The sequence below is a fragment of the Tachypleus tridentatus genome, chromosome 12 (assembly GCF_004210375.1).
Source record: "Tachypleus tridentatus isolate NWPU-2018 chromosome 12, ASM421037v1, whole genome shotgun sequence".
Taxonomy (NCBI): Eukaryota; Metazoa; Arthropoda; class Merostomata; order Xiphosura; family Limulidae; genus Tachypleus; species Tachypleus tridentatus.
In genome coordinates, this window is record NC_134836.1 from 53,638,298 (window position 1) to 53,666,262 (window position 27,965).

The following is a 27,965-nucleotide window of genomic DNA, read 5'->3' on the forward strand; positions in this document are numbered from 1 at the left end:
GAATGTCATATTTTGTTACTAGTTTTTGCCAAATGTTGGTTATTTTTCTGATGATGTCGGAAATATATGGTATGCAGCAGTATATGGTTTTGTGAATTTTTAAATCGTGGGGTATGTTTACTTTTGTCTGTTGACTTTGCTTTTTGTTTAGGTGTGGGCGTACGATGTTTTCTATGGCTTGTAGAGGAAACTTATTGATGTTAATGAAGTATTGTTATGTACTTCATCAACATCAATAAGTTTCCACTGCATACCATATATTCCCGACATCAGCAGAAAAATAACCAACATTTGGCAAAAACTAGTAACAAAACATGACATTCCAGTCAATCCCACTAGTCCATGGTAAAATAGTAGCCCAAGAGTTGACGGTAGGTGGTGATGACTAGCTACCCTCCCTACAGTCTTACACTGCTAAATTAGGGACGGCTAGCGCAGATAATCTTCATATAGAATTGTGCTAAATTCAAAAACAAAACAAACGTAGAAGAATGACAGGATTGCTATATGATAATACCGACTGATTATCTTGCTGTAAAGCAATACTATCCATTTGTTGAAAGCCATACCTTGGATACCATATGTAGGTTAAAGCCATTTCTACTATAGTGACATTACCTTTTAACGTAGGAGATTCCACATGCAACTGCATACCATAATTAATACTTTATGGACTCTGATTAGAGTAATTAAATGACTCAGAACTGGACCTGGCATGGTCAGGTAGTTAGAATACTCCATTCATAATTTGAGTGTCGTGAGTTCGAATAATCGTCATACGAAACATGCTTGCTCTTTCAGCTGTGGGGACATATAATGTGAATGTCAACACCACTATTTGTTGGTAAAAGAGTAGCCCAAGAGTTGGCGAAGAAGTGATGACTAGTTAGCTTTCTTCCTTCTTGTCCTACATTGTTAGATTCGGGACGGACAGCACAGACAGCCCTCGTGCAGCTTTGAGCGAAACTTAAAAAACAAAACAACAACAATGACCCAGAACTAGTGAATATTCTTTGTCATGTGATAAGGTGAAGCATGGCTAGCACAAATTGAGAAATGTAAAAGACATGAACGTAGCTGGGACAGTTGTAAAAATAGTTATAAATACTAGAAAATGTTTCTTACTGCTTTTATCAACTACCAAGACGTCGTTCTCAAGTTGTGTTGGTAGTCGCCACAGCTTTTAAGAAAAAAAATTCCTCAGACATTAAAAAGTGTAAAGGCTGTAAAAATCCCAGTAAGTTATATGTGACTCTGTATGCTAATTTTGTATTCAGAAGAACCAGGAAGTGTCACACACTATTGTTAAATATTTAAATGTATTTTGTTACCATATTCACAGGTAAATTTTGGTCATTGGTATAGAAAATGGACTTCATATGTTTCATAGAAAAAACTGTCCTAATCACTAAAAGCTATAACATTACTATATTATATACAGGCTCCTTGTATATAATATCACCTTGGATATAATTGGTTTTTTGACGAAAACTGTGGTTGGCAATAGAATGTACTTGTCGTTGTTAATCACTTCACAAAGTGAGCTGAAGCTTATCCATTGGCTTACACTTTAGTGCAGGTAGTCACAGATATGTTAGCTAAACAATATATATCATGTAACATATTTTAGCATGTCTGGAGAAATGCACTCATACAATGGAACTAACTCCAACAGCTAGTTGTTTGTAGAGTTGGATGAAGCGTTCAGTGTGATGAAAAACTGAGTTTCACATTCAGTCTGAAGTCTCAGTTGAAAACGCGGTGGAAACAGTGAAGATGAGAACCTACGTATCATATGTCATGTTGGCAAAACATGAAACCAAGCAACAGTTAACTGGTTACTTTCCAAATCTCTTGATGTTCAAGTGATAAATAAACTCTCTGTGTATTCGGTGTATAGCCTTTTATTTAATTCAGAAATATCGAAGTGTACACAGAAGTATGTGAAATAGCTACATTCTGCAATACTCAGCACGTTGTAAAATTAATAAATTGGATGTATATCAAAAGGTATTTGATGCAAATATAATAAAGAACGAAAGTTGGATCCTGGCGGGTGGGTATATTTGTGGTATGCAGATGCACCATAGAAACAATATAGTTAGGGCTAGACTGATCTGTAGCTTATTTGTTAAACAACTTTATAAAGTGATTTATGACTTTCCAAGAATTTGTTGTGTGGTATATATATTTATACGAAAATCTATCAAAAGGCTTAAACCTATACCACTTGAACTCTTCTTCGAGAAACATCATTTTTCACTGTGTTGAATACTATTGTTTGGGACGCGTGGATTTTATCTGCATCTGCAACTGATTTTTTGTTCGTAAACTCTCACCTGTTTCAATATGGTAGGTATTGTTTATCACGGTAGGGTACGAATTTCTGTAGGTCTCTTTTGGATAGTTCTAGTTTCTCGTATTGAATCACAGATATATATTTCAATTTCATTGAGTATAACGGTATACCCATCTTGGAAAATCTAAATATCTTATATTAATACATCTGTACGATCAGAGTGTATGAATATTTTGAATTAAAATCGGTTGGCACCTGTTCTTTCCAAAAATGATTAATTTTCAGTGGCATATCATTAACTTACGAACAATGAAAAAAATAAATATACAGATAAATATATATTTGTAATTCATTCAGTTTCATTGCAAGTTTTGTCGTTTGTGTTTGTTTTGTCATATGGATGTCTGAGCTGCATATTCAAAATCATTGTACTAAATCATAACCAGCCAGTAAATGAATTGCATTACATTTGTAAAATAGTAGAAATATCTTGCTTGCTTTCGAGTCCTCACCTCGTACGAGGTCTGTTAAAAAATACGCGGACTGTTTGAATTGCGCGGCTCCAGTTGATTCCAGGAGAATCCGCTTGGTGTCGCTAGGTTCGCACAGATCAGCTGATTACGACGCCATTTCCCCGATTGCAGATATCTTCATTTGTATATTAGCTACGCGGTTTTAAGTGAAGTGCGATTTTTTCGTTTGGCGGATTTCAGAATGAATGACCTGAAGGAGCAACGACTTGCTGCGAAATTTTGTGTTAAACTTGGAAAATCTGCGACTGAAACTTTTGCCATGCTTAACACGGCTTACGGTGATGTTGCTATGAAGCGTGGCATGAACGTTTTAAGGATGGTCGACAGTCCATTGAAGATGATGAGCGTCCTGGACGTCCTTCCACGTCAACTGACGACCCACACGTCGACAAAATCAACACCTTGGTGCGGGCAAATCGACGTCTGACTGTCAGGGAGCTTGCTGAATTGTGTGGGATATCAGTTGGATCTTGTTACGAGATTTTGACCGAAAAATTGAAGATGCACCGCGTTGCTGCGAAATTTGTGCCTCAGAACTCGTGAGTTTTTGGCCAAATACTCGATCACTGTTCTTCCCCACCCACGTACTCACCTGACCTTGCTCCTTGCGATTTTTCTTGTTCCCCAAACTCAAAAGACCCTTGAAAGGAAGAAGATTTGAGACGATTCCCGAGATTAAAGCAAACGCGACGAAGGAGCTGGAGGACATTACAAAAAGAAGCGTACCAGGACTGTTTCAACAAGTGGAAACACCGTTGGGATAAGTGTGTGCGTTGGGGAGGAGAGTACTTTGAAGGAGTTCCAGACCTGTAACTTCTAAGTAAAGTACATTTTGATTTATGACGTCAGTCCGCGTATTTTTTTGAACAGCCCTCGTATACACGTACCCATACTAGCTAAACGGTCAGTCTGGAGGTTTATAACGTTAAAAACTGACCTTCGATACCTGTGATGATCTTATTGTGTAGCTTTACACCTAACAACAAACCAAATAGCTGAAGAATACTGGAATAATTAATTGTAAAAATAAATACATTTAACTTTAAGTTTTTGCTGATAATAAAACAAATGTATTTTAAAATAAATCAAATATTGAATTAAATCGTATAAAAATCATATAAAATAATACCGTCTTTGGTTCTAAATATGAATCACATTTTATTGGTATTGCTGATTTAGTGTTATGCAGTAGAAAATTACACACGAGATGGCGATAGGTTCGCGTGATATGTTTGAAAGAGGATCATGAATTTGGAATTGCTTGGTAAAGTTTAGTTCCTAACTCAATTACTTTTGTTGAATATCATAATTAAGTTTAAATACATTAGAGTTTTTATTTGCTGTTTAATTTCAAAATGTAAATTATCTTGAACACTGTAGAGTTGTTAGAATGTGTTACTTTTTACAGTTCGAAGCTAATAGTAATAATTAATATACACCAAATGTATTATGAAATTAATAATATAAATACAGTTTTTATAATTATGTTAATACAAGTACTAATAGTCATCAGCACTTCATATTCTTATGGGGTTGTTGTCGTACTAATGAAAAGTAAATGCGTTTATTTAAGATTTGGTTACAGGAGAGATTTATCTGTTAGAATTGCGTGTTGTTTAAATAGTAAGTAGATACAAGTTATAGCCTTTTAAACTTAGAAGTTTAATTGAATCTGCTAAAATAAATTAACAACAAAGGTTAAAAAAATTATTTTCATCAGAATACAAATTAAATTAATTTGCTTTATTAGCACACAATTTTTACAAAACCTAGAAATGTTGAAAACTTTGTCATGTATATTGTTTATTAGTATTTAGACTAATTGCAAGATTAATTACGTTAATGACATGATTGATGAAACCTTAAATTGTACCCATTGTTAGAGTACAGAAAGATTACACTCTGAATGCAAAGTTTTAAAATGTAAAATGTATAAAATGATGAATTAGATACAGAATCAAATATAAAAGTAATTAGTATTGCATCTATATCTGTTGTATGGACACCTGAATATCTTTTACTTTTGTTAATGTTTGTAAATTTAGGAGAAAAACCTTGAGCCATCACTTAATTACAGTATTAAATTTTTCAGTTGAAATATTCTTAAAGTAACAGGGATATTTTGAGTTATTGTGCAGTTTAGTTTTGAAAGTAATAGCCAAGAATAATTACAATACATTTAATAAACCTACAACCACTGCTAATAGTGTAAGTTTATCGTTTATTTTGAGTTATAAATCTTAATACTGCTATTTTTGTGTGTGTGATGAATGTACTCCAAAAGAGTAAGTAATTTATGTAACAGTGCAATGAATACAAATAATAATTAACAGAGGTTGCCAAATATCTAGGATAGTAGCTTAACTTTAAGGGGTAAGTGTGTTTATAAGTTGAGTGTTTGAGACATAAACTACAAACATGGCTTTTTTCTGCAGTGTGATATTGAAGATAAAAGATGCATTATTTTTTGCATGATACATAAAGAGATTCAAAATGCTTGTGAAAAGCTTCATATTTTAGTAAAATCCACACATTTTGTTACTTTGGTGACATTGTTATGTTTTCAATGTTTCAAAATATGAAGCTTCTCATAGTAAATCAAAATTAAATTGTTTCAATATTTATTCATTAATGTGTATAAACCTAGTTTTGTGTTCATTGTTTGAAGTTGTATTGAAATGACTTCTGTAAAGAATTTCTGTTGGAATTAAAATTGTAATGTTAATTATTCACATCAATCTGAAGTATATATTTTTATTTTACTTTTTTAGTGGCTCAATGCTAAGCCAATGGACTTTTGAGGCTAAAAATTGTTTTTTTTTTTTATATCGTAATAAGCAGATCATTGTGTAGCTTTGGAATTTTCAACAAGCAAATCTTACTGAAGCTCTGAATTTGATTAATCAAGCAAGCAAGCAAAAATATGTTCTAAGAAATCTCATGTTGATAGATTTAGAAGTTGTATTAGTATGAAGTTAGATAATTATATATGTATCATGTTAATAAGCACTGTGAGTTCACACATAATCAAATAAAATAACATGTTTTATAAAGTATAGTTTGTTTTCAGCAGTACAATGAATATTTTGATTTTTTTGAATTTCAGAATCTTTTGGCCAGAATTTTCCAGAGGTAAGAAATTAATGATTCTTAAACAAAAACTTGAATTTAAACCAAGGTGCTGTTATTCGTCTATACAGTGACTAACTGGACTTATAATAATTTTAAAGTATTAAGCTTTATCATTGAAATTTTTGGTGAGAATTTCAGTAATACTTTACAGCATTTAGTCTGCTTAAGTATAAGATTAACTATCTCTGGAATTTATCTGTTGTTTATTATTACATATAACTTAACCTTGGAATAAACACATTATTTACATTGTCTTCAAATTAAAAATTTTAAACAATGTTCTAAAGTGTACATGATGGTTTTAAATCTTAATTTTGTAATGAACAAAAAATAAGGTTTCAAAATATAATTTTTTTCAGCCATGCATTATGTAAGATAAAGATTTTTTTTTTCTTTCTGATAAATGTGTTTTACTTTGAGATATGACATATTTGTATTTTATATTAGCATTATAATATTTTTCCTACATCTTTTATATTATGGGTGTTACTTATGCACTCATAAGTAAAAATAAAAGCGTTATTAAGCTGACCTAAAGTGAAGATATAGGTGTGGTCAACTTCGTTTTATCTTTGCATTTTGCTTGAGCACTGTGATGTTGCATGCAAATTATATTGTGAGTTTATGGGTGACAATTTTTCTAATCTTCTCTAATCTTATTTCATTATGTAAAAGACTGTTTGTAATAGTAAGTTTTTCTTAACTACACCACGCTGTTATTAATTTTTAGATTTGACATTTTGTTTAACTCCTATTTTTATTTTGGTAAATGATGTTTATACTTTAAAGCCAACTTTTAAGTCTGATTGTGTTTATTTAACATGGCTTTGAGGGCAAATGTACAATGAATGTAACCGTTTCACTTTGTGTTAGTATAACTTCCCATGTGATTGTTTGCACTTTTCTGATCACGTCTGACTGAAAGAGCTTTTTTTTTTTTAGGATTTTAGGGCAACACAAATAAGAGTTACATAAATTCACTAGTATTCAAAAGTAGTGATTTTAGCTTATGGTAAATCACTGAGTTTCATTCGTTAGATAAAGGTAAATAAATTATAATAATGGTGCAAAACAAATTATACAACAACATGTGATAGGCTTTATCAATATGGATTTTGTTTAGCAACAGTGGGGTCACGGGTTGAGAAAATTAGTAAGTGAAAAGTTAAGAGAGGCATAATTAAAAAATATGGACTTTTCAGTGAAAAAAAAGAAAACTGCACAAATTTTAAAATATTTTTTGAAAGGTTAAGAATTTATTGTAGACCTGTTATGATTCATTGATGTATTACAGTACTAAGGTTTTGAGATGCATATTGATACAGGAAACCTGAATTTGTGAATAGTGGTATTGATCTGTAATAGTTTGTTCTTTACTTTAGGCTCAAAAAATTTAAAGTTAATAATTCAGTTATTATATTCTGATTCTCCTTCTTTCATAGAAGTCTACAAATATTTAAGAAATTGAATGTGGCTTTTCTGGTCAGTTTCTGTGTTTTTCTTGAAAGACGGTTGTGTTATCTGAGGGCTGTTCAAAAAATACGCTGACTGTTTGAATTGTGCGGCTCCAGTTGGTTCCAGGGGAATCCACTTGGTGTCGCTAGGTTCACAGATCAGCTGATTACGACGCCATTTCCGATTGCAGATATCTTCATTTGTGTATTAGCTACGCAGTTTTAAGTGAAGTGCAATTTTTTCGTTTGGCGGATTTCAGAATGAATGACCTGAAGGAGTAACGACTTGCTGTGAAATTTTGTGTTAAACTTGGAAAATCTGTGACTGAAACTTTAGCTATGCTTAACACGGCTTACGGTGATGTTGCTATGAAGCGTACGGCATGTTTCAAGTGGCATGAACGTTTTAAGAATGGTCGACAGTCCATTGAAGATGATGAGCGTCCTAGACGTCCTTCCACGTCAACTGACGACCCACACGTCGACAAAATCAACACCTTGGTGCAGGCAAATCGACGTCTAACTGTCAGGGAGCTTGCTGAAGAGTGTGGGATATCAGTTGGATCTTGTTACGAGATTTTGATTGAAAAATTGAAGATGCACCGCATTGCTGCAAATTCAGCTCTCAGAACTCGTAAGTTTTGGCCAAACACTCGATCACTGTTCTTCCCCACCCTCCCTACTCACCTGACCTTGCTCCTTGCGATTTTTTCTTGTTCCCCAAACTCAAAAGACCCTTGAAAGGAAGAAGATTTGAGACGATTCCCGAGATTAAGGCAAATGCGACGAAAGAGCTGGAGGACATTACAAAAGAAGCGTACCAGGACTGTTTCAACAAGTGGAAACACCGTTGGGATAAGTGTGTGCGTTGGGGAGGAGAGTACTTTGAAGGAGTCCCAGACCTGTAACTTCTAAATAAAGTACATTTTGTTTTATGACGTCAGTCCAGCGTATTTTAGAACAGACCTCAGATAGAGTATCAGATTATGACTGAGGTCGTGGTATCATACTTTGCCAGTGTATATTGTAAATCAGGGCAAGGAGCAAGCAACAAAATTGTTTTAAATTTTTATTAACATGATTGTGTGGTGATAAGAGACAAAAAGTACTTGAATGTATTACTAATCTGTAGTTCCATAAAGCACAAAAAAACCCCAACAAATTCCAGAAACATCAAAAAACTTGTATCTGATGGCAACATACAAACATGGAATAATGAACTGTTACTACAGTCTTTACAGTTTACGCTGCTGTTTGTAAAACATTTATTTGTATTATTAAGATAATACAGTACAGAATTTTTGTAAGCTGTATTTAGTTTTCTGCAAAAGTTTGCTATAAAGTTGACAAAAAAATTTTGAATGGAAACTTTTACATTTATTTTCAGGAGTTTGATGGAGCCTTAGACTGTATCAGTCTGGCTGTTACTTGTGCCTTCAACAAACGGGGGACTCTACTGGCTGTTGGTTGCAATGATGGCCGTGTTGTTATTTGGGATTTTCTAACAAGAGGAATAGCCAAAATAGTTAGTGCTCATGTCCATCCAGTTTGTTCCCTGAGGTCAGTACAATTAGGTCAAATAAGGTGTTGCTCTATTTCCAACATCAACCAGTTGTGAAACTATGCTCCGTGATACTCACATACAAAATTCTGATAAAACAATTACATGTTAATTTATAGCATGTACATGAAATGTATAATTTTCCATAGCTAGATATGGAGAGTACAAACGTAATTGTTAAATAAATTATCTAATTATATGAACCGTATCTCAATGGGTCATGGACTACAGACCATTGCATTGTTGACTTGCATTCAAAATGTAACTACTATTCTATGAATTTACATCAATACGTTTTATATCAAATTATAGAGTATAATTCAAATTATTGTATTATATATTAACTGATTTCTTAATTTATAAATAAATATTAGAAAAACACTTAAATACAGAGTTTTTTTTTCTGCATGTCATAAGATATTTTTAATGCACCACTAGTTGCAGTTAGATGTTTGTGATGTCAAAATACAAAATTTGTAGTTCTTTAGGAAGTACGAATCAAATTGCTAATATTGTCAAGCTGAAATGTAAGAACTCTATTTTTCCTATATGCTGAGATATTTCTTACGTACTGAATCAATTACAGTGGCCCCATTTATCTCTTTCTGTTTTTGGAAATAGTCCCTTATATAAAGTACTTTAATATATGACATGTCAATAGCCAGTCAGAAACTCAGAAAGTCCCTGTAGACACTTTCTCAATGATTTGAAAGTGCTTGAAAGCCATCTTCTTTTAAAGTAAGATTTCAAGCAAGTAGGTTGTATCTTTAGTCTGCTCAAATTACATATTGTTTTAGACAAAAGACAGGTTTATTATTAAGCTTGATTAACTATTGTGGAATTTTATGGTATTGATACAGTTATTTATGATATTTTTAGTTATTTCAAGATGTGAGGTTTAGCAACCTACAGCAAGTAGCAAATGAATACAAAGGTTATCGTAACTACAGGGTGTTCGGAAAGTCACTGTGCACTTATATATTTATTAACAGACATGTTTCAATATAGAATACAGGAGGTAAATATGAATGACAATTATAAACAATGTTGAAAGTGACCCCCATTGGCATCAGTACAGGCTTGGATCCTTCTTATTTTGTTTCTAAACACCGCTATCACTTGCTGGCTTGAAATAGACTGAACAGACATATGATTACAAAACTGCACAGTGACTTTCCGAACACCCTGTATTAGATGTAATTGTTTGCTACATTTATTAACTTTTCTGTGTTTTAATAAAAATTAATTTAAGACCTTATTTGTGAATTTAATAATTTATATACATAAACAATGTATAATAATTGAAATGTGACTGTATATTACAAAATACTAGTCCATTGTAACATAGCCAAGATTGGTCACTTTATAAAGACTAAAGTTCAGTTTTATATTATTGGATATGGTAACATGAGTGCAAATGCAACTCGTCAATACAAGTTATGTAATTTTAACCAAACATGACTGGAAGGTTAATATAATAAAAATAATAAATTTATAATGTTATGAGATTTAAGTTATTGATATTAAATGTATGTATTTTTGTGTTATAATATGTGGTCATTCTAGAACAAAAATAGCAAAGTTTGTTAATTTTTTTATGATGGTTACAAGATTGGTCAAATTTACAGACCCCATAGAGTTAGGGTAAAGAAAATAACAGACAAAATATGAAGTATAATTGAAAACAAACAGCTGAAATGTATTTAGGAGGATTTAGAGATTGATTGCACAAATAATATTTGAGCTTGTTTGGATGAAGAATGGATTTTTAATCACAACATTAAAATCAGTTCATACTCTGACTAGAAACAGACTCAATAGTTTTATAAACAAATCTTCAGTAAAAAGTTCTGTGTTAAAAAATTTTATTTTTTATGCACAACAGACTTGCTATCTTTTCAAAAAGCCTAAAACATTTATGAAGGTACACATATTGCATCAAAAGTTACAGTATAAATACTTAATTTATGTATATTATGCCGAGCTCATTGGGAAACAGTTAACTTGTGATTACAAGTAAAGTTATCACTGAATAACATTTGCCTTTTTCCGTAAAATCAAACTCTAAAGTAGAGCATAGTATTTACAACTTAGTATTAAGACTGTTACGTTATATTAAAGTTATTGCTACTTGTAAATAAACAGTTGGTAAATTTAAAAATTCTTGTTAGTGCTGTTTCATGTATTATTTGTATTGTTATACACATTGACTTGGCTACAACATTACAAAGGAGTTAAAACACGTGGGCTGTTGCTTTACATGTGAAACATACTGTATGTGGTAAAGAAAAGTTACCAGTACATCTTAAACAGAACAGATATATTTTCATATTTGCAACTTTCACAATTGATTTGTGTACCGAGCATCTAAGTGTATGAAGTGTTTACAACCACTAGACCTTAATGATCGGTTCTTTACTATCTAGATTGCCATCCATTGCTCAGAAAAATCTTTGTAGTGTCCACCTGTTCAATTTGATTAGTAAATACTGTATTTGAGCCTTAATAATGAATGCTCTCTTGCATCTCAGAATAGCTCGTATGGTTGTTAACCTGAAGATGACCTAAGGAGGTTGAAATGTTCTCTGCTTTATGAGTAAAAGTGTTAATACCCATACCAGCCATCCTGAGATACATTTTTACTTCAAGTGGGTTTCTGGACATCATGAATCTCTTGTATATTGTCTACCAAATACATATTGCAGGCTTAGTGATGCTGAGTCAAAACCCCAAATTCAGTTTAGCACATGCAGGGTAAAAACAAATCAAAACACTCGTTTACAGTGTATGTGTAATTTAAAAAAATACACCAAAATAGTGTAAATCATACATATGGGGTAAGTATCTGCAGCTATTCTATTATGATTGTAATTCAACAATTTATGTGAGCATAGTCTGTATGAATGACAAAAATTTATACAAGGTAATGTTTCATCAATTGAATACAGTCATTTCTTGTTATTTGAGATTATTTGTATAATCTTAATGAAATGTATAGGGTCTTTAGATGTTCAATGTACAGCTGTTTTTATCTGCTGTAATTACAGACTGATGATTCTACACTGTGATGTACTTTTACCAAGCATGAACATTACAGTGATCATAAGAAAGTTAAACAGTGAATTTAACTACCGTGTTTCTCCGAAAATAAGACAGGGCTTATATTAATTTTCACTCCAAAATATGACACTAGGGCTTATTTTCGGGGGATGTCTTATTTTGATATATTAAAAAAATGAAGTTATAAAGTAAAACTATTAAACTAACCATTTAAAATAAACTATTATTAAACTATTAAACTAACTGATTAATACTTAAACAAACTAATTAACTAACTATTAAACTAATTAATAAATTAATTTTTTTTATTTCTTTCCTCTTCCTGCCACTCTTAACTAGGGCTTATATTGAAACTATCCCCAAAAATCACACTAGGTCTTATTTTATGGGTAGGTCTTATTATCGGAGAAACATGGTATTAAAAATTCATAATTATCTGTAGGTGTGTATATGTATAAAAAAAATTCATGTAATTTACCTAAATATATGTATAAAGAGGGTTAATAATTACTTGTTATATATTTTAATTCTTATAGACATGACAGAGTTCACCTGCACGTTAGTATTTGTTTTGCATTAGACATTTTGATAATCTCATAGTTTGTGATATTTGAGAAAGTTCTGGAAATATAAAGTATTTTTAGTAAGTTTCAAATACATAATGTATTTCTATAAAGAATTTACAAGATTATTAACCAAATTTCATTATCAAAGTTACTGTTCATGTAATATCTTGGTGAAATACATAGAACCAATGGCATTGTTTGATACCAGTTTTTGTTTTATAAAATTGTTAATTCCGTGGGACAATTCTGTTCCTGGACAGTGGGTACACTTCTTCAGTTGCCACAGCACGAAATTCTGAATTTCATTTGTACAGAAAGTACTGTATTGTGCTACCACATTATGTTGAGACAAGTTATTTTATCTTTGGCCCTTGTATTGTGGTCCTCTTCAGCTCAGTTTGTGTTTTCCAGGTATGTAACATGTCAAGTATTGTATAAATGTGTTTTTTTTATTGAAGACTAGTCAGAACACTCGAGGATGGGATTTGGCATTTTGATTAGAAAATTCTGGCATTTGGTTTTACCTTTTTAATAGTAGCTTTTGCTTTGCTATTTTTTTTTCAAGAAATAAAATACTGTAAAAAATCAAAATATTCAAATATAATCACAATTTGTATGAAATTCTCTTATAGCTAAAGTGTTCAAACAAGATAAAGTGACATTTTAAAATACTTTTACTTGGGCATGAAGAATATTTTTTGTAAAAAGCACCACTCTCTCAGTACAAAACATGAATGTCCATTTTGTTTTTATTGACCCAATGGAGTTGATATTAATGTTTAAAAAAGTGAATACTTTTCTGTGTATTTCAGTGAGATATATTTTTGGATATTATCTTTTAACAGTGATTTTTGATTAATAATCTTTTCTGGTGTCTTCTGTATATTTTTTTTATGTGGTTAAATAAAAATAAATCTTGAAGTATTTGTTTAACAGCTGGAATCGTAGTGGACATAAGTTATTAAGTGCTTCTACAGATAACACTGTCTGCATATGGGATATCATGACTGGAGAGTCAGAATACAGATATCGCTTTCCATCCCCTATATTGAAAGTCCAGTTTAATCCACGGAATGAGTAAGTAAAAAAAACTTAAGGTTTGATGTCAGTGTTTGTTTTTTTCAATTTTGCGCAAAGCTATACGAGGGCTATTTGCACCAGCCGTCCCTTATTTAGCAGTGTAAGACTAGAGGGAAGGCAGCTAGTCATCACCACCAACTACCAACTCTTGGGCTACTCTTTTACTAACAAATAGTTGGATTGACCATCACATTATAATTCCTCCATGGCTAAAAGGGCAAGCATGCTTGGTGCAATAGGATGAACCCACGGCCCTTAAATTACCAGTTGAATGCCTTAACCCACGTGACCATGCTGGGCCTAATGTCGGTGATCAAAATTGAAAATTGAACAGAAATCTCAGTTGTATGCTTTAAAATTTTGAAAACATAAGGTGACTTATCTCTTAAAATATAAGCTTGACAATTTTAAAAGGGCAGCATCATTCTTTTTAAACTGTAAGTTAAAAAGTTTAAGTTTTCTAGCAAATATCACAAAGAACCACTGTAGTAAACACATTTCTTATCAGGACTTGTAGGCATGATTAAATATTTGAAATATTCATAGACATTTTTATTCATATTACTTAGTTTATTTTCTTTTAGGATGACACTTCAGTTGAACCATAAAATATAAAACAATTATCTGGTGATGATATTTTTATATGTAACTTTATTATGTTTGAATTTATGGGTAGAACTTAATTTACAATTTTCAGGTAATTTTTCAAATACTCTTTGTGTCACTAACAAAATGAACATTGTGGATATACAACTCATTTCATTCAATAAAATACTCTTTGTGTCACTAACAAAATGAACATTGTGGATATACAACTCATTTCATTCAATAAAATACTCTTTGTGTCACTAACAAAATGAACATTGTGGATATACAACTCATTTCATTCAATAAAGTACTCTTTGTGTCACTAACAAAATGAACATTGTGGATATACAACTCGTTTCATTCAATATACGAAACTCATTATGTTTACATTTTTTCATGTAGAAAGTGTTGTAATTTTTAATACTATTTGAAGTGTCCCCTGTTGGCTCAGAGGTAAGTTTGAGGGCTTATTATGTTGAAATTGGGTTTAGATAGTCATTTTGGACAGATTACAGATAATCTGTAGTGTAGCCTTGTGTTTAACAACAAACAAATATTTGATATCCACGTATCTAGAACCCTTCCATTTTAATAGTGCATGTTGGTATATTTTGTAATTGTTTTGTCATATGATGTTTTTCTTGTGGTCGTTAGGAATGTTGATGATTTTTCCATTATATTTATACAGTTAGCTCCATGCTATAAATTATTTCTTTTTCTGATTGTTTTGAGCAGATGTTTTTTTTACATTTTTCGTAATACTGATACATTTTTTCTATGTAAAACTGCATTGTAGGAACATGTTTTTGGTTTGTCCAATGAAACATGCTGCTGTCCTAGTCAGTGTCGAGGGGAGTCATTCTGTTGTTCCTTTGGATGATGAGGTAAACAGCTGTTCTGTTCTGAGTTTTAGTAATTCAAAAAGTTTATATTTTTTGTCTCTTTTAGTTTATGTTTTAAAACAATCTGCTTGAATCAGTGATATCGAGAAAACCCACTTGTAGAGAGATATATATGTAAAAATGGCTCGTTTGGGTTGAGAAAATATTTTGCGTAGAGTAGTGAACAACGTTTCGACCTCCTTCGGTCATCATCAGGTTCACAAAGAAAGTGAGAGGTAACTGACCGGAAGCTGACCACATGTTTGAAAGGGGTTGTGTAACTGAGTGTTGGAATGTAGAGGGCAGGCTTAGATGTTTGAATATATAATTTTATATTATTTATTTTATTCTTTATTATGTTATTTTTTAATATAGATATAGAGGTGTTCCTTTGTATTGGTTTATTTTGGGTTTAAGTTGTTGTATAAGTAAGGCTTCTTTAATTTTGCATTTGTTTATGTTTGATTCTTTATTTAGTATTTGAGTGTTTTCTATGGTTATGTTGTGTTTATTTGATTTGCAGTGTTCGAAAACGTGTGAAGGTAACTTTTCGTGTTCTTTGAATCTGGTTTCCATTTATTTACTTGTTTCTCCAATATAGAAGTCGTGGCAGTTATTACATTGTATTTTATAAATAATGTTGGTATGATGTTGATCAGTGTAGTTTTTACATAGTATAGACCTCAGTTTTGTGCCTGGTTTTTGAATAAATTTAGTATTAACTGGAATGTCATATTTTGTTACTAGTTTTTGCCAAATGTTGGTTATTTGTCTGCTGATGTCGGGAATATATGGTATGCAGCAGTATACGGTTTTGTGATTTTTTGATTCGTAAGATATATTTAATTTTGTTGGTTGATTTTGCTTTATGTCTAGGTGTGTGTATAATGTTTTTATGGTTTGTGGAGGAAACTTATTGATGTTGATGAAGTATTGTTTTATTTTGTCTAATTCATCGTTAATTTTATCTGGTGAGCATAGTTTTATGGCTGTGTTTATTTAGTTCCTTAGTATGTTGAGTTTGTGTTATGTTTCATGTGCTGAGTCCCAAGGAATATATAGTCCAGTATGGGTGATTTTTCAGTGGATTTCTGTATTAAATTGTGTATCGGTTCTCGTAATTTTGAGGTTAAGAAAAGTTATTTGGTTGCTTTCTTCCTGTTCACATGTGAAGTTGATGTTGGGATGTAAAACTTTTCTCAACCCAAACAAGCCATTGTTACATATATAAATCTGCTTGAATGCAAAATCCAGCAAAGCATGAACCATTTGAAACCTGAAGTGTGATAATATAGATCAGTATGACTGTCTTGATACATTTCATTATCTTCTGGTCTTGATTAATTGGATCAGTAAGTTATAAATAATATGTAATACAAACTCAAATAATTAGCTCAACAACTGGCTAACGCATTGAATTGGATTAAGAATTATGTGTTTTCTGAAATATGTTTTTGACTTCTTATAACTGTAAGTGTTAATACAAATAGTAGAAATAACATTTTTGGACATCATGGGACCTGTTGGTTCCTCTCAGTTGTTTCATCCTTTAAAGTAAATTAAAATACTTTAAAAAAGATCGCAAAGCCAGTACTTGTCATTCATATAATTATGAAGTCTTTTAATAAACTCACTTAAATTCACTGCCTCTAAAACATCCAAAGGCCAATCACCCTGATTAAAAAATGAAACTTTCGTAGTTGAAGATGATTCCTACATTGTTAAAACTTGTATTCGTGACCCCTAGCCCAACTATCTTTATTATTAAATATGAAAAAAGATGTTGCATCAACACTGTCAGTTCCCTTCACAAACTTAAACACTTCAACAGATCCCCCTAACTCTGCTTTTCTCAAGTGAGAAGAGAAATTTCAACCTCTGCTCGTATGACAACCCCTCCATTTCAGGCACTGTACATGTACATATTTGTTATAGTCTCTTTTTATTTTTAGACTTAAAAGAACCTCAATCTGCATCGAATAAACTCTAATTTTTTGGATTTTTGAATCTGTTTCTTTGGCATTCAGTTTCTGTATTTTTCTTTATTTGTTTCTAAATTTACCAACAAGCAGATCTTGAGGTAATATTCCTTATTGTTTAGATATTATGGTCATGTCATTCACCTTTTTCCTTTATCACAATGCCAACACTGGATGGCATCAAGCCTTTTACACATCACATGTAGCTTTGGGACAAAGCTATCACCACCATCAGTTTCCTTTACAATCTTAACTATCTCAACCAGTTCTCTAACCATTTTTATCAAAATAAAACATTTTAAGAGTTCTCATCCTCCTCATATGACAACCCCTTCATCCCAGGCACTATTCTATTTACCCATTTCTGAATTCATTTCAACAATTCAAGGTTTTTTCTAAGTTAAGGAACCCAATATTCCAAATGTGGCCGAACCAGTGACATTACAATGAAATTATTACGTCTTTATATTTGTATTCAATTTTTCAGTAGATACAACTTAAAATCCTTTTTACCCTACCACAATTAACAGAACACTGCTTAGATGGCTTTCGAGATTGATTTATTATTATACCAAGATCTGTCCTTCATAACAATGGTTTGGTTACATTACCTTGCATTTATTATAATCAAAACACATCTTCCATTTATTTATCCAACTCACTAAATGATCTAAATCGTTTTGTAAATCAGCAGGATCCTCTTCAAACCTCAAGATCTTAATAATATCATCTGCCAATTCTTTCATTTGTGTCATTGATGTATATCAGAAAGAGCAAAGTTCCAAATACTGAAGCCTGAGGTACCTCACTTGTGACACTAATCCAGTTTTACTGAACTCCATTTCAAACACTGCTTTCTTCAATGCAGCCACTCTTCTGTCCAATTTGCTAACCTATCCCCCACACATATTGAGATAATTGTTTTACAAGCTTTTTATGTGTTGCCTTGTCAAATGCTTTCTGAAAATGCAGATGTACCAAAACTACACTGTAATCCTCATCTCCATATGCAGCAAAACATCAAACCTAATGGAGCAATAATCACTTGCACCCATGTATTCCCCTTTTCCCACACCCTCAATCATTTCTATGTTTGAAGTTAACAACATCAAACCTAATGGAGCAATAATCACTTGCACCCATGTATTCCCCTTTTCCCACACTCTCAATCATTTCTATGTTTGAAGTTAACAACATCAAACCTAATGGAGCAATAATCACTTGCACCGACGTGTTCCCCTTTTCCCACACTCTCAATCATTTCTATGTTTGAAGTTAACAACATCAAACCTAATGGAGCAATAATCACTTGCACCGACGTGTTCCCCTTTTCCCACACTCTCAATCATTTCTATGTTTGAAGTTAACAACATCAAACCTAATGGAGCAATAATCATTTGCACCCACGTGTTCCCCTTTTCCCACACTCTCAATCATTTCTATGTTTGAAGTTAACAGTAAATCTAAAACAGTATTAGTACTTGTAGGTTCCTTAACTAATTTGTGAAGAAAGTCATACCGAATAGCTTCCAAAAACCTTTTTCCCTGATAGTTTGACTCTAGCATTTCCCATTTTATGTGTGAAATTAAAACTACCCATAATTATGACTTCATTTACAGCTAAAGTCTTAATCTCATTGCAAAGATTCTCACTAATTTCTTTTACCATAGGCATATGTAACCAAATTACTTGAAACTAAATACAAGTTGCTAAACTTAAAATTCATATAACTTTAGTTTTCTGTAGTTGTTTGTCTAAAAACTTTGTTGTGAGAGACTGTATTGAAACAAAACATTAAAAACACTTTTTCATAGAACTTATAATTATTTTTTGTTAATCAGAATGTTTCATTTTATGCATTCAGTTAGTTTCAATGTAATTGATTTTCATTAGCATACTTCTGTTAATATTCTGGTTAAATGATTGTCACAGCCACCTCTTCCACCCATAAATAAAGAGGGCATCAAATCAGGTATATTTACTTACAATATTCTTGGCGGAAATCAACTTATGTCTGACAAGTATAGTTTATTTTCAATAAATAGTTGTTTGTGTACTGTTTGAATATGATAAATTTGACAATAATGTTAACATGTCTTGTCATAGAAGAAGATGTAATTTAAGATGAAAACATTTTCAGAAAAGAAAATAATATTTAAAGAGATTATACAGAATTGCCAGATCTGTGATTGTTTTTCAAAATATTCCAAAATTCCAATTAGATTTTAATACTCTTTTCAGCAGTAGCTGTGACTTTTCATTTTCTCACAAATTTGTAAATCACTTAACCACCTTGTTTACTTTATGTTGACATATATAACTTATCTGTTTTTACATTGTATGAAATGTTACCAAATTAACACAGTATGATTCATAAAACATCTTTGCATTAACAATTTTGAAATAGTTAGATTTTTGTTATTTTGAGTTAGATTTTGATATCTGGTGTGCAGATGTGTATTCAACATCTAAACGGTGTGCTTTGGCCTCGAAATGGTTAAAGCTGCTTTTAAAGTACAATAAATTTTTTTGTAAATTCCACAAGTCTTTTCTAATATTGAATTACAATGAACATGTACTCAAGATATTACTGTCAGATAAACACAATATTTTAACTGTTTGGTTGAATAACATTCATTAAAAGTATTCTGAGCAGCCTGAAACTTCATTTTTACATGTGTTTTATTAAAAATAATTTATGGTTTTTCATAATTTTTTTGTTCTTTATTAAATGCTGTTCAATTCTGTAAACTTATGTTTTTATTTTGTTTTGTAGATTTTTAGTAGAGTAAAATATATGTGTATGTTTTTGTAGTCTGATGTCAACATAGTTGCTGCTTTTGATAGACGTGGAAAATATGTTTATACTGGAAATGCCAAGGGAAAGGTATTTATTCATGTTGTTTTGTCTCAGAATTTGAAATTAGATGTAATTTCCCATATTTTCTGAATTAATTTAGTAATTATCAATTTGTGTTTTCATAAATTCGCATGTTTACAGTATTGTAAGTGAGTATATGGATTCGTGTTTTGGTCAGTCAGTTTGTTGTTCCTTTGACGTTGCTAATGAAAGATGTATGAAAAAATTCATTAAATGTTTATGTAGTGCATTATTTTAGTTAAGATGTGTGAGCAGCGAGCTGAGAGAATGAAATGGTTTACTGATTTCAAGTGTTTAATTATGTTCTAACACGTGTTGTTCTCTTACATCTGATTTTTTACTTAAAAAAACATTGAAATTGTAACGTCCATAAGTAACAAAATAATCTTTATTAATATTACCAAAAAAGTATAATTCTTTCATATACTCATACAATACTGTGTGTTGTGTAAAATGTTGTTTGTTTACCTTACAGTCAGCTGTACCATTCTGCAAACTAAGTGCACATTTGTGCAGAGTAATTAGAATATGTTTAGACACACTGAAATGTGAGGTTAAGCTTACCATAAAACAGTGAGTAGGATCCATTCATTGCTGGCACTCATGTATGTTATTTTGTGTGATTTTTAGCTATGTTTAAAACCTGCTGTGCATTTCACATAGATCCTTGTTCTATCAGTTGACAATTTGGAACTGGCTGCATCATTTCGAGTGACAACAGGTACTTCCAACACAACAGCTATCAAATCTATTGAATTTGCCAGACGTGGAGAGTAAGTAATAGTTGTTGCTTTTTGAATACATGTTCAAATGTTATCTGTAGTTACTTTTGTTAACCACATGCATTGCATATTATTAAATCTTGCTTGATGTTTGCATCTGGTGTGATTATTTTTACAAGTAGTTAGAAGTAAAAACCTTTCAAATTATTGTTATTCTTTGTAATGACATGCTAACATATGACTGCATTTGTGATGCATTTAATCAAAGCTGTCTTTTACTTATCAGATGGTAAGTGAAAAGTGATATTGTGTAAAATCACTTAAGGAACTTTTGTCAAACATATTAGAAAAATGTACCTCTAGTTAGTAATGTTTCTGTTGACACTATGGTGTACAGTAACTTCAGGTTTATGAACATTATTAGCTTCCAAGAATGTATCTCAGAATGGCTGGAATGACTATTGACACTTTTACTGATAAGCAGTGAATAACCTTTTGACCTTCCTAGGTCGTCTTATTGGTTAACCTGAAGGTGACCTAGGAAGGTTGAAATGTTGTTCACCGTTTATCAGTTAAAGTGTTAGCCATACCAGCCGTTCTGAGATACATTTTTATGTCAAGTGGGTTTCTTGTCATTAAGAGCTTCCAGGAATAATCATTTTGAGTAAAGATGCCCCAAGAAAAGAACCTACAAACAGTGTTTTGTTAGTTAAAATTAGGCTTATGTGTGTGCCATATAAATATTCTATTTCAACTTTATTCTAGTTTGTTATTTGGTTTAGAAAGAGGAAATTCTGCTGCATCAAGTTTTAAATAAAGAACCTTGAAATAAAAATTGTAGACAAGGACAAATGGATGTGATATAAATGAATATTTTGCCAGTTGACAGTCAGCATTGAAAAGTTAGCTTTTGTGACAGATTTGTTGTAGAATTAGTAAACACACAATAATGGTCAACATTTTAGTTAACTTTAATACCATTGTGGTGTCTTGTGTTTCAAGAATTTTCTCATTATTTTCTTTAAAATAAACTTAAAGTGTGGTCTAGATAATTAACACCATTCATCTGGGCTCTTAATCTAAACATGCCATAAAGATTATACATTGTAGCCAAACTTTTGGACTGTGTAATGTAGGTTGATAAAATGTAAAGTATTTTGCTTTCCTATAGTTTTTTTTCAGGTTGAGAGTTGTTAAAAGTATAGATACTGATGTTTACTTGCAACAGGGTTATAAATGATAGAAGAACTTGTATTCTGTAACCATTATTAAAAGTGACAGTCACATCTAGAAATAGTACCACATGTCAGAGTAGGTAATACAAAATATTTTTTGTTTAATCAAATCACAAATGAGTTGTTTCATTTTTATCAGTACACTATACTTACAATAAAAGGTAAAATATATTAGCTTAATAAACCACAGCTCACAGCATATGTGCTTCTATAACTGAAGCCATGTTTTTTTTTGGTTATTGCTCACCAAATGTACCAATCATGTACATGTATCTAGAAGATGTTTTGTTTATTAGCTTTTCTTAAATTTACCCAAGATCACGTTTTCATACATTTAAGAATGTTGTGAGTTAGGCCAGTTATTAGCAGATCAGCTAAATGAACCATTGTAACTACCACCATCCTTAACTGGTCAACATATTTTTTTTAATTGAGTGGTCTACATTTGTACTCAACTTTGATTCCATTTGTTCAATCAAGTGCATCCAGACATTAAAGTTTTCTTTGAAAGAACTGTTTTTGGATGAGTGGGCGAGGATACTTTAAAATCTTATGAGCACATTAATTTTAAGTATGAAACACCTGTGCTATACTGATTTCAAAATCAAATGGTTATGTGTCTGGAAGTGCTGAATGACCAATTATTTGTTTTTCTGAATAAGTTACAAATCATCATATGCCTGATTTGCATACTACAAATCTTGGAAAGTTTACTGACATCATTTTAAAATGGTAATTTTGGCTTGTAGCAGCTAGATTTTTATAAACTTCAGTTGTTTCCAAACATTTTCTGCAGTGCGTGCACCCAGGATAAAACATCATGAAAGTTTGTACATGGACTTACTGTATGAAACTCATGCTTAAAGTTCTGTTTGTTTTCACTTAAAGGTTGTACTAGAATATGAAATGTTTTTATGTTATGCTCGGAAAGATAACAGAATTATTAACAAGGGTAAAATTTGGATGGACATACAGTAAATAGTTGTTTTTGCATCATAGTTTGTTTTTAACACCACATAGTGTAACAATTTAGAAGTATTATTCCTAAGATTGGCATCTGTGAAATTAATTTCTACTGGCTTTGACTTAAGTTATAAAGAAAATACTTTTTGTTTCTTTGTTTGTTAAGGCTGAGTTTTAACGTTTTGTAAAGGCAATTTTATATTGTTGCGTCTAACTTGTATTCTTGAAACAACCAGCAAACAATAAGGCTTTAAGTTATGGATTGACTTAATAAAATGAAAATTACTTATTTCAGTAACCAAGGAAATATCTGATAATTAATGGGAACATAAATATTAATAAAAATGTATGAACTTGTCATTTTACTGAAATTTAATTTTTTTAAAATCTTAACATGAATAGGCCAAAAACAATATATAGTTTAATATTTGACACAAAAATCAGACATTGCTGTGGGTTAAGGTTTCTGAACATTGAGTGGTTTTAAGTTTATTAGTTTCTTTATGATTGTAGGAGCATGTACTGTTCATAGTGGTGTGAGGTATGTTAGTTCAGACATAATGGTTACATAGATAAGTACAAATACAAATTTTATACCTATATTACTAAATATAATCAAACATGTAAGCATGCCCTCTACATTCCTACACTCAGTAACACAACCTCCTTTAAACATGTGGTCAGCTATCGGTCAGTTACCTTTTTCTTTCTTTGTGAACCTGAAGATGACCGAAGAAGATTGAAACATTGTTTGCTCCTGTACATAAAAAATTTTCTCCACGCAAACAGCTGTTTTTACACACAAATTGAGTTGTTTTGTTTTTATATAAATGGCTTGATTTTTAACTTCTTTTAGCTGTTTTCTGGTGAATACAGCAGACAGAGTGATTAGAGTGTATGAAAGTGGAGAAGTCTTAGCTTGTGGTAAGGATGGAGAACCAGAACCAATACAAAGACTACAAGACTTGGTCAACAAGTATGCTTAATTAAAGACTTTTATTTCTTTACATTTCAGAACTAGAATATTACAAGCAATATGGTATATCAGTTTTAAACATGTTACAAACAAAACTAAAAAAAAAAAGATTGTCAAATAAACGGCTTTTTTTTTTAACTAATGTCGTAGGAAATTCTGATAAGTAGATCGTGTATAGGATTTCATTCAAGAATCTTAATGTGATATTTCTGGAATCTAAATCGTAAAGAAAATTTTGAAATAATAATTATTTATAAAGTATCAGGGTGGTTAGTTACTTGACTGTAACTTTTAACAAGAATCTTGCTTTTGTAGTGCTGATAAATGTTTTTTCTTTTTTCTAAATATAGTAGCACAATTTCTTTGAAGAAAAGTATTAATGTGTTAGTTGTATCAAGAAGAATAGCATTATGTGTAGAAAAGTATGTTATGTCTTGTGGTGCTAAAACACGTTTCTAAAAGCCTTTGTTTAACCACCCAGGACAATGTGGAAAAAATGTTGTTTCTCTGGAGATGGTGAGTTCATCTGTGCTGGTTCAGCGAGACAACACGCTTTATACATCTGGGAAAAAGGTGTGGGAAACTTGGTGAAAATTCTCCATGGAACAAAAGGAGAATTATTACTCGATGTTGTGGTGAGTACAATATATATTATATACATAACTGAACTCATAATTTTAAAGTACTGACACTCATGTTTTCTTGAAAAATTGCTTAAGTGTTATTTTGGTGTTCATATTTAAAATTTTTCAATTGTAGAAGTGTTATAACTGTGATTTTTAATTTTCTGTTTGATTGAGAGTAACTTGTAAGGTGCTAGGTGCTACTGACTGGCTGCACTTCTGGTCAGTGGCTTTAAATGTAATGTAGTTATGCCTAGGACACTCAGTTTCTCTGACTGAGCTGTTTATCTCTTGTGTTGTGTTAGATACCATTTAGGTTGTAAATACCTTCACCCACAGCTTTATGATTCTTTAAAATTGACATGGATTAGTGTCTCTTTTGCAACATTAATTTAACCATCTCACAAGTTCCCCTCGGTGTGGATTCCTATACGTGGGAAGGGGATCTCCCAGGGAAGGTTCTGTTTTACAGTTTACCTCCTCTACGATCTAAATATCCACCCATGTGTTTGCCATGTGTGATGATCTGTGAAGGGAAGGAGAGGATCCTGATGGTTGAGGGTTCCAACCTTAACACAACACTTTGGCCTTGAATTCCTGTAGATAGGGGGGCCTAGGGGTGGCCCCCCTTGGGTCAGTCGGCTGATTCACCTGGGTTATGGTCAGCCAAGTACCAGTGTTGGATGTTCTCAACAGGTATTGTGGACATTGTATCTGATGCTGGTGTTTGGGTATAGTGCTCATGAAACCCTGGCATTGCTGCAGTGTCTTTGCTTGACATTGTAGTGTGTCCCCTCATAGGGCTCCATGGTGGGTGGGGTCAGTTGGCACCAAAATGCCATTTTTTTATGGATCCTCCAAATAAAAACTCAAATAAAATAGTAAAAAAACAGTTCATAGGTAAACGGCCACATCTTGAAGAGACTGAGCAGCAATCTTCAACATCTGTAACACCTGTACCTTGTTTTCTTACACTTTTTTATTCAGAAGGGACTAGAGGGACTCACTGGTTCTCCAAAGTAGGTAAAGAAGCTTCGATCTGGTGACATATTGGTGGAAACATCCACATCTCAACACAGTTAACTCCTTGCATTCAAGAGCAGTTGGGGATATACCTATTGAGGTTATACCTCATGCTACTTTAAATTTATCATGAGGAGTTATTGTTGAGAGTGATTTGAAGAACATCTCCAAGTCAGAGATTCTTGTTGGTTTTTCCACCCAAGGAGTTTCTGGACTGAAGTGTATCTCCACTCGTAAAGATGGAATTACAATGCTGATTAGTGTCCTCACTTCTGACATTTACATCACCATGTTCACCTTCTACCATCAAGGCAGGTTATCTTAATTGCAGGGTTCAGCCGTACATTCCAAACCCTCTCAGATGTTTCCAGTGTCAGCAGTTCAGTCACTTGAAGATGTCATATCGTGTTTCCTTGACGTGTGCTCATTGCATTGGCAAGTACCATGATGCCTATGAGTGTGAAACGAACCCTCATTGCATCAACTACAATGGCTCTCACCCGTCCTACTTTCTTTCTTGCCGTAAATGGTTGGAAGAAGAAGAGATGCAGCATTTGAAAATGATTAAAAGCATTACTTATCCCGAGGCTTGAAAATTGCGGTCCACCATTTCATCTTGGACATATGCTTCTGCACTTTGTTCCACAACTACAGTGGGAATGAAGACAGATCTCTCTGTGCCTACAAAAAAATCGTTCTCAAAACAAATGAAAAGGCTTTTGACCTCCATGGTGTAAAAGGTTGATGAATCAACATCACCCATCTCTGTCCATTACATACATTCCAGCAAATCCCAAGATCCACTTCCTTTGGTTCCGGGTGTGAGCATTTCCTTGGATACATTTTCTTCTCCCACATCAAATTGCAAAACGATCATTCATTTATGTCCTCAGTCACTGGAATCCTCTTCCAACAGCAAAGACCTGCCCTATCAACCCATGGAAAGTTCCATTGAGGTTGATAGACCCCCCCCTCAAATAAAGACAGTAATGAAAAAAAGACATTGTAGTAAACAGAGGGTTCTCCACCCAGTTCACCTACATATAAATAAAAATGGCCACTTTGATACAATGGAACTGTCGAGGTTTACGTTCTAATCTGGATGATATCAAAACACTGATTGCTTACTACCATCCTGTGTATCTCTCCATATAGGAAACATTTCTGAAACCTGCCAATACAGTCACCTTTTGGCAGTTTCTTTGAACAAAAAGGACAGGCTGTGTGATGGACAAGTGCACTAAATCAGTCATCCAACCAACCTCACAAGTTTTCAGTATGTCTGACATCAGGAAGGTGACCATTTCATTATTGTGAGGAAATTCATAGTCAGAACCAGTTATGTGTTGTCTGTTGGTTATGGACAAGGGTATTGTGGTACTATTTTTTACTTTATCCTAATGAAATTCAAAACCAGAACTAATTATGTGTTGTCTGTTGGACAAGGGTATTGTGGTACTATTTTTTTACTTTATCCTGGTGAAATTTAAAACCAGAACTAATTATGTGTTGTCTGTTGGACAAGGGTATTGTGGTACTTATTTTTACTTTATCCTGGTGAAATTCAAAACCAGAACTAATTATGTGTTGTCTGTTGGACAAGGGTATTGTGGTTCTATTTTTTTACTTTATCCTGGTGAAATTCAAAACCAGAACTAATTGTGTTGTCTGTTGGACAAGGGTATTGTGGTACTTTTTTTTTACTTTATCCTGGTGAAATTCAAACCCAGAACTAATTGTGTTGTCTGTTGGACAAGGGTATTGTGGTACTATTTTTTACTTTATTCTGGTGAAATTCAAAACTAGAACTAATTATGTGTTGTCTGTTGGACAAGGGTATTGTGGTACTATTTTTTTACTTTATCCTGGTGAAATTCAAACCCAGAACTAATTATGTGTTGTCTGTTGGACAAGGGTATTGTGGTACTATTTTTTTACTTTATCCTGGTGAAATTCAAAACCAGAACTAATTGTGTTGTCTGTTGGACAAGGGTATTGTGGTACTTTTTTTTTACTTTATCCTGGTGAAATTCAAAACCAGAACTAATTTTGTGTTGTCTGTTGGACAAGGGTATTGTGGTACTATTTTTTTACTTTATCCTGGTGAAATTCAAACCCAGAACTAATGTGTTGTCTGTTGGACAAAGGTATTGTGATACTATTTTTTTACTTTATCCTGGTGAAATTCAAAACCAGAACTAATTATGTGTTGTCTGTTGGACAAGGGTATTGTGGTACACTTTTTTTACTTTATCCTGGTGAAATTTAAACCCAGACCTAATTATGTGTTGTCTGTTGGACAAGGGTATTGTGGTACACTTTTTTTACTTTATCCTGGTGAAATTCAAACCCAGAACTAATTGTGTTGTCTGTTGGACAAGGGTATTGTGGTACTATTTTTTTACTTT

The 27,965-nt window shown here is 32.5% G+C and overlaps 1 protein-coding gene across 4 annotated transcripts in view; it reads left to right on the top strand.

The window, feature by feature from the left end:
* Positions 1-4,026: 4,026 nt before the first annotated feature.
* The window catches only part of LOC143233349 (retinoblastoma-binding protein 5 homolog), a 42,272-nt gene continuing 18,333 nt past the window's right edge, over positions 4,027-27,965 (top strand). For 2 of the 4 annotated variants that reach the window (XM_076469510.1, XM_076469511.1), the window contains exons 1-9: positions 4,027-4,096; positions 5,939-5,964; positions 8,806-8,978; positions 13,542-13,682; positions 15,070-15,157; positions 19,950-20,021; positions 20,679-20,788; positions 23,792-23,911; positions 24,393-24,546. In XM_076469510.1, coding sequence (XP_076325625.1) covers positions 4,078-4,096; positions 5,939-5,964; positions 8,806-8,978; positions 13,542-13,682; positions 15,070-15,157; positions 19,950-20,021; positions 20,679-20,788; positions 23,792-23,911; positions 24,393-24,546 — 903 coding nt within the window. In that variant the 5' untranslated portion in view covers positions 4,027-4,077. Of the gene's footprint in view, positions 4,097-4,356; positions 4,456-5,938; positions 5,965-8,805; positions 8,979-13,541; positions 13,683-15,069; positions 15,158-19,949; positions 20,022-20,678; positions 20,789-23,791; positions 23,912-24,392; positions 24,547-27,965 lie in introns of those variants that run through there. The other 2 variants (XM_076469509.1, XM_076469508.1) reach the window with 2 other exon arrangements.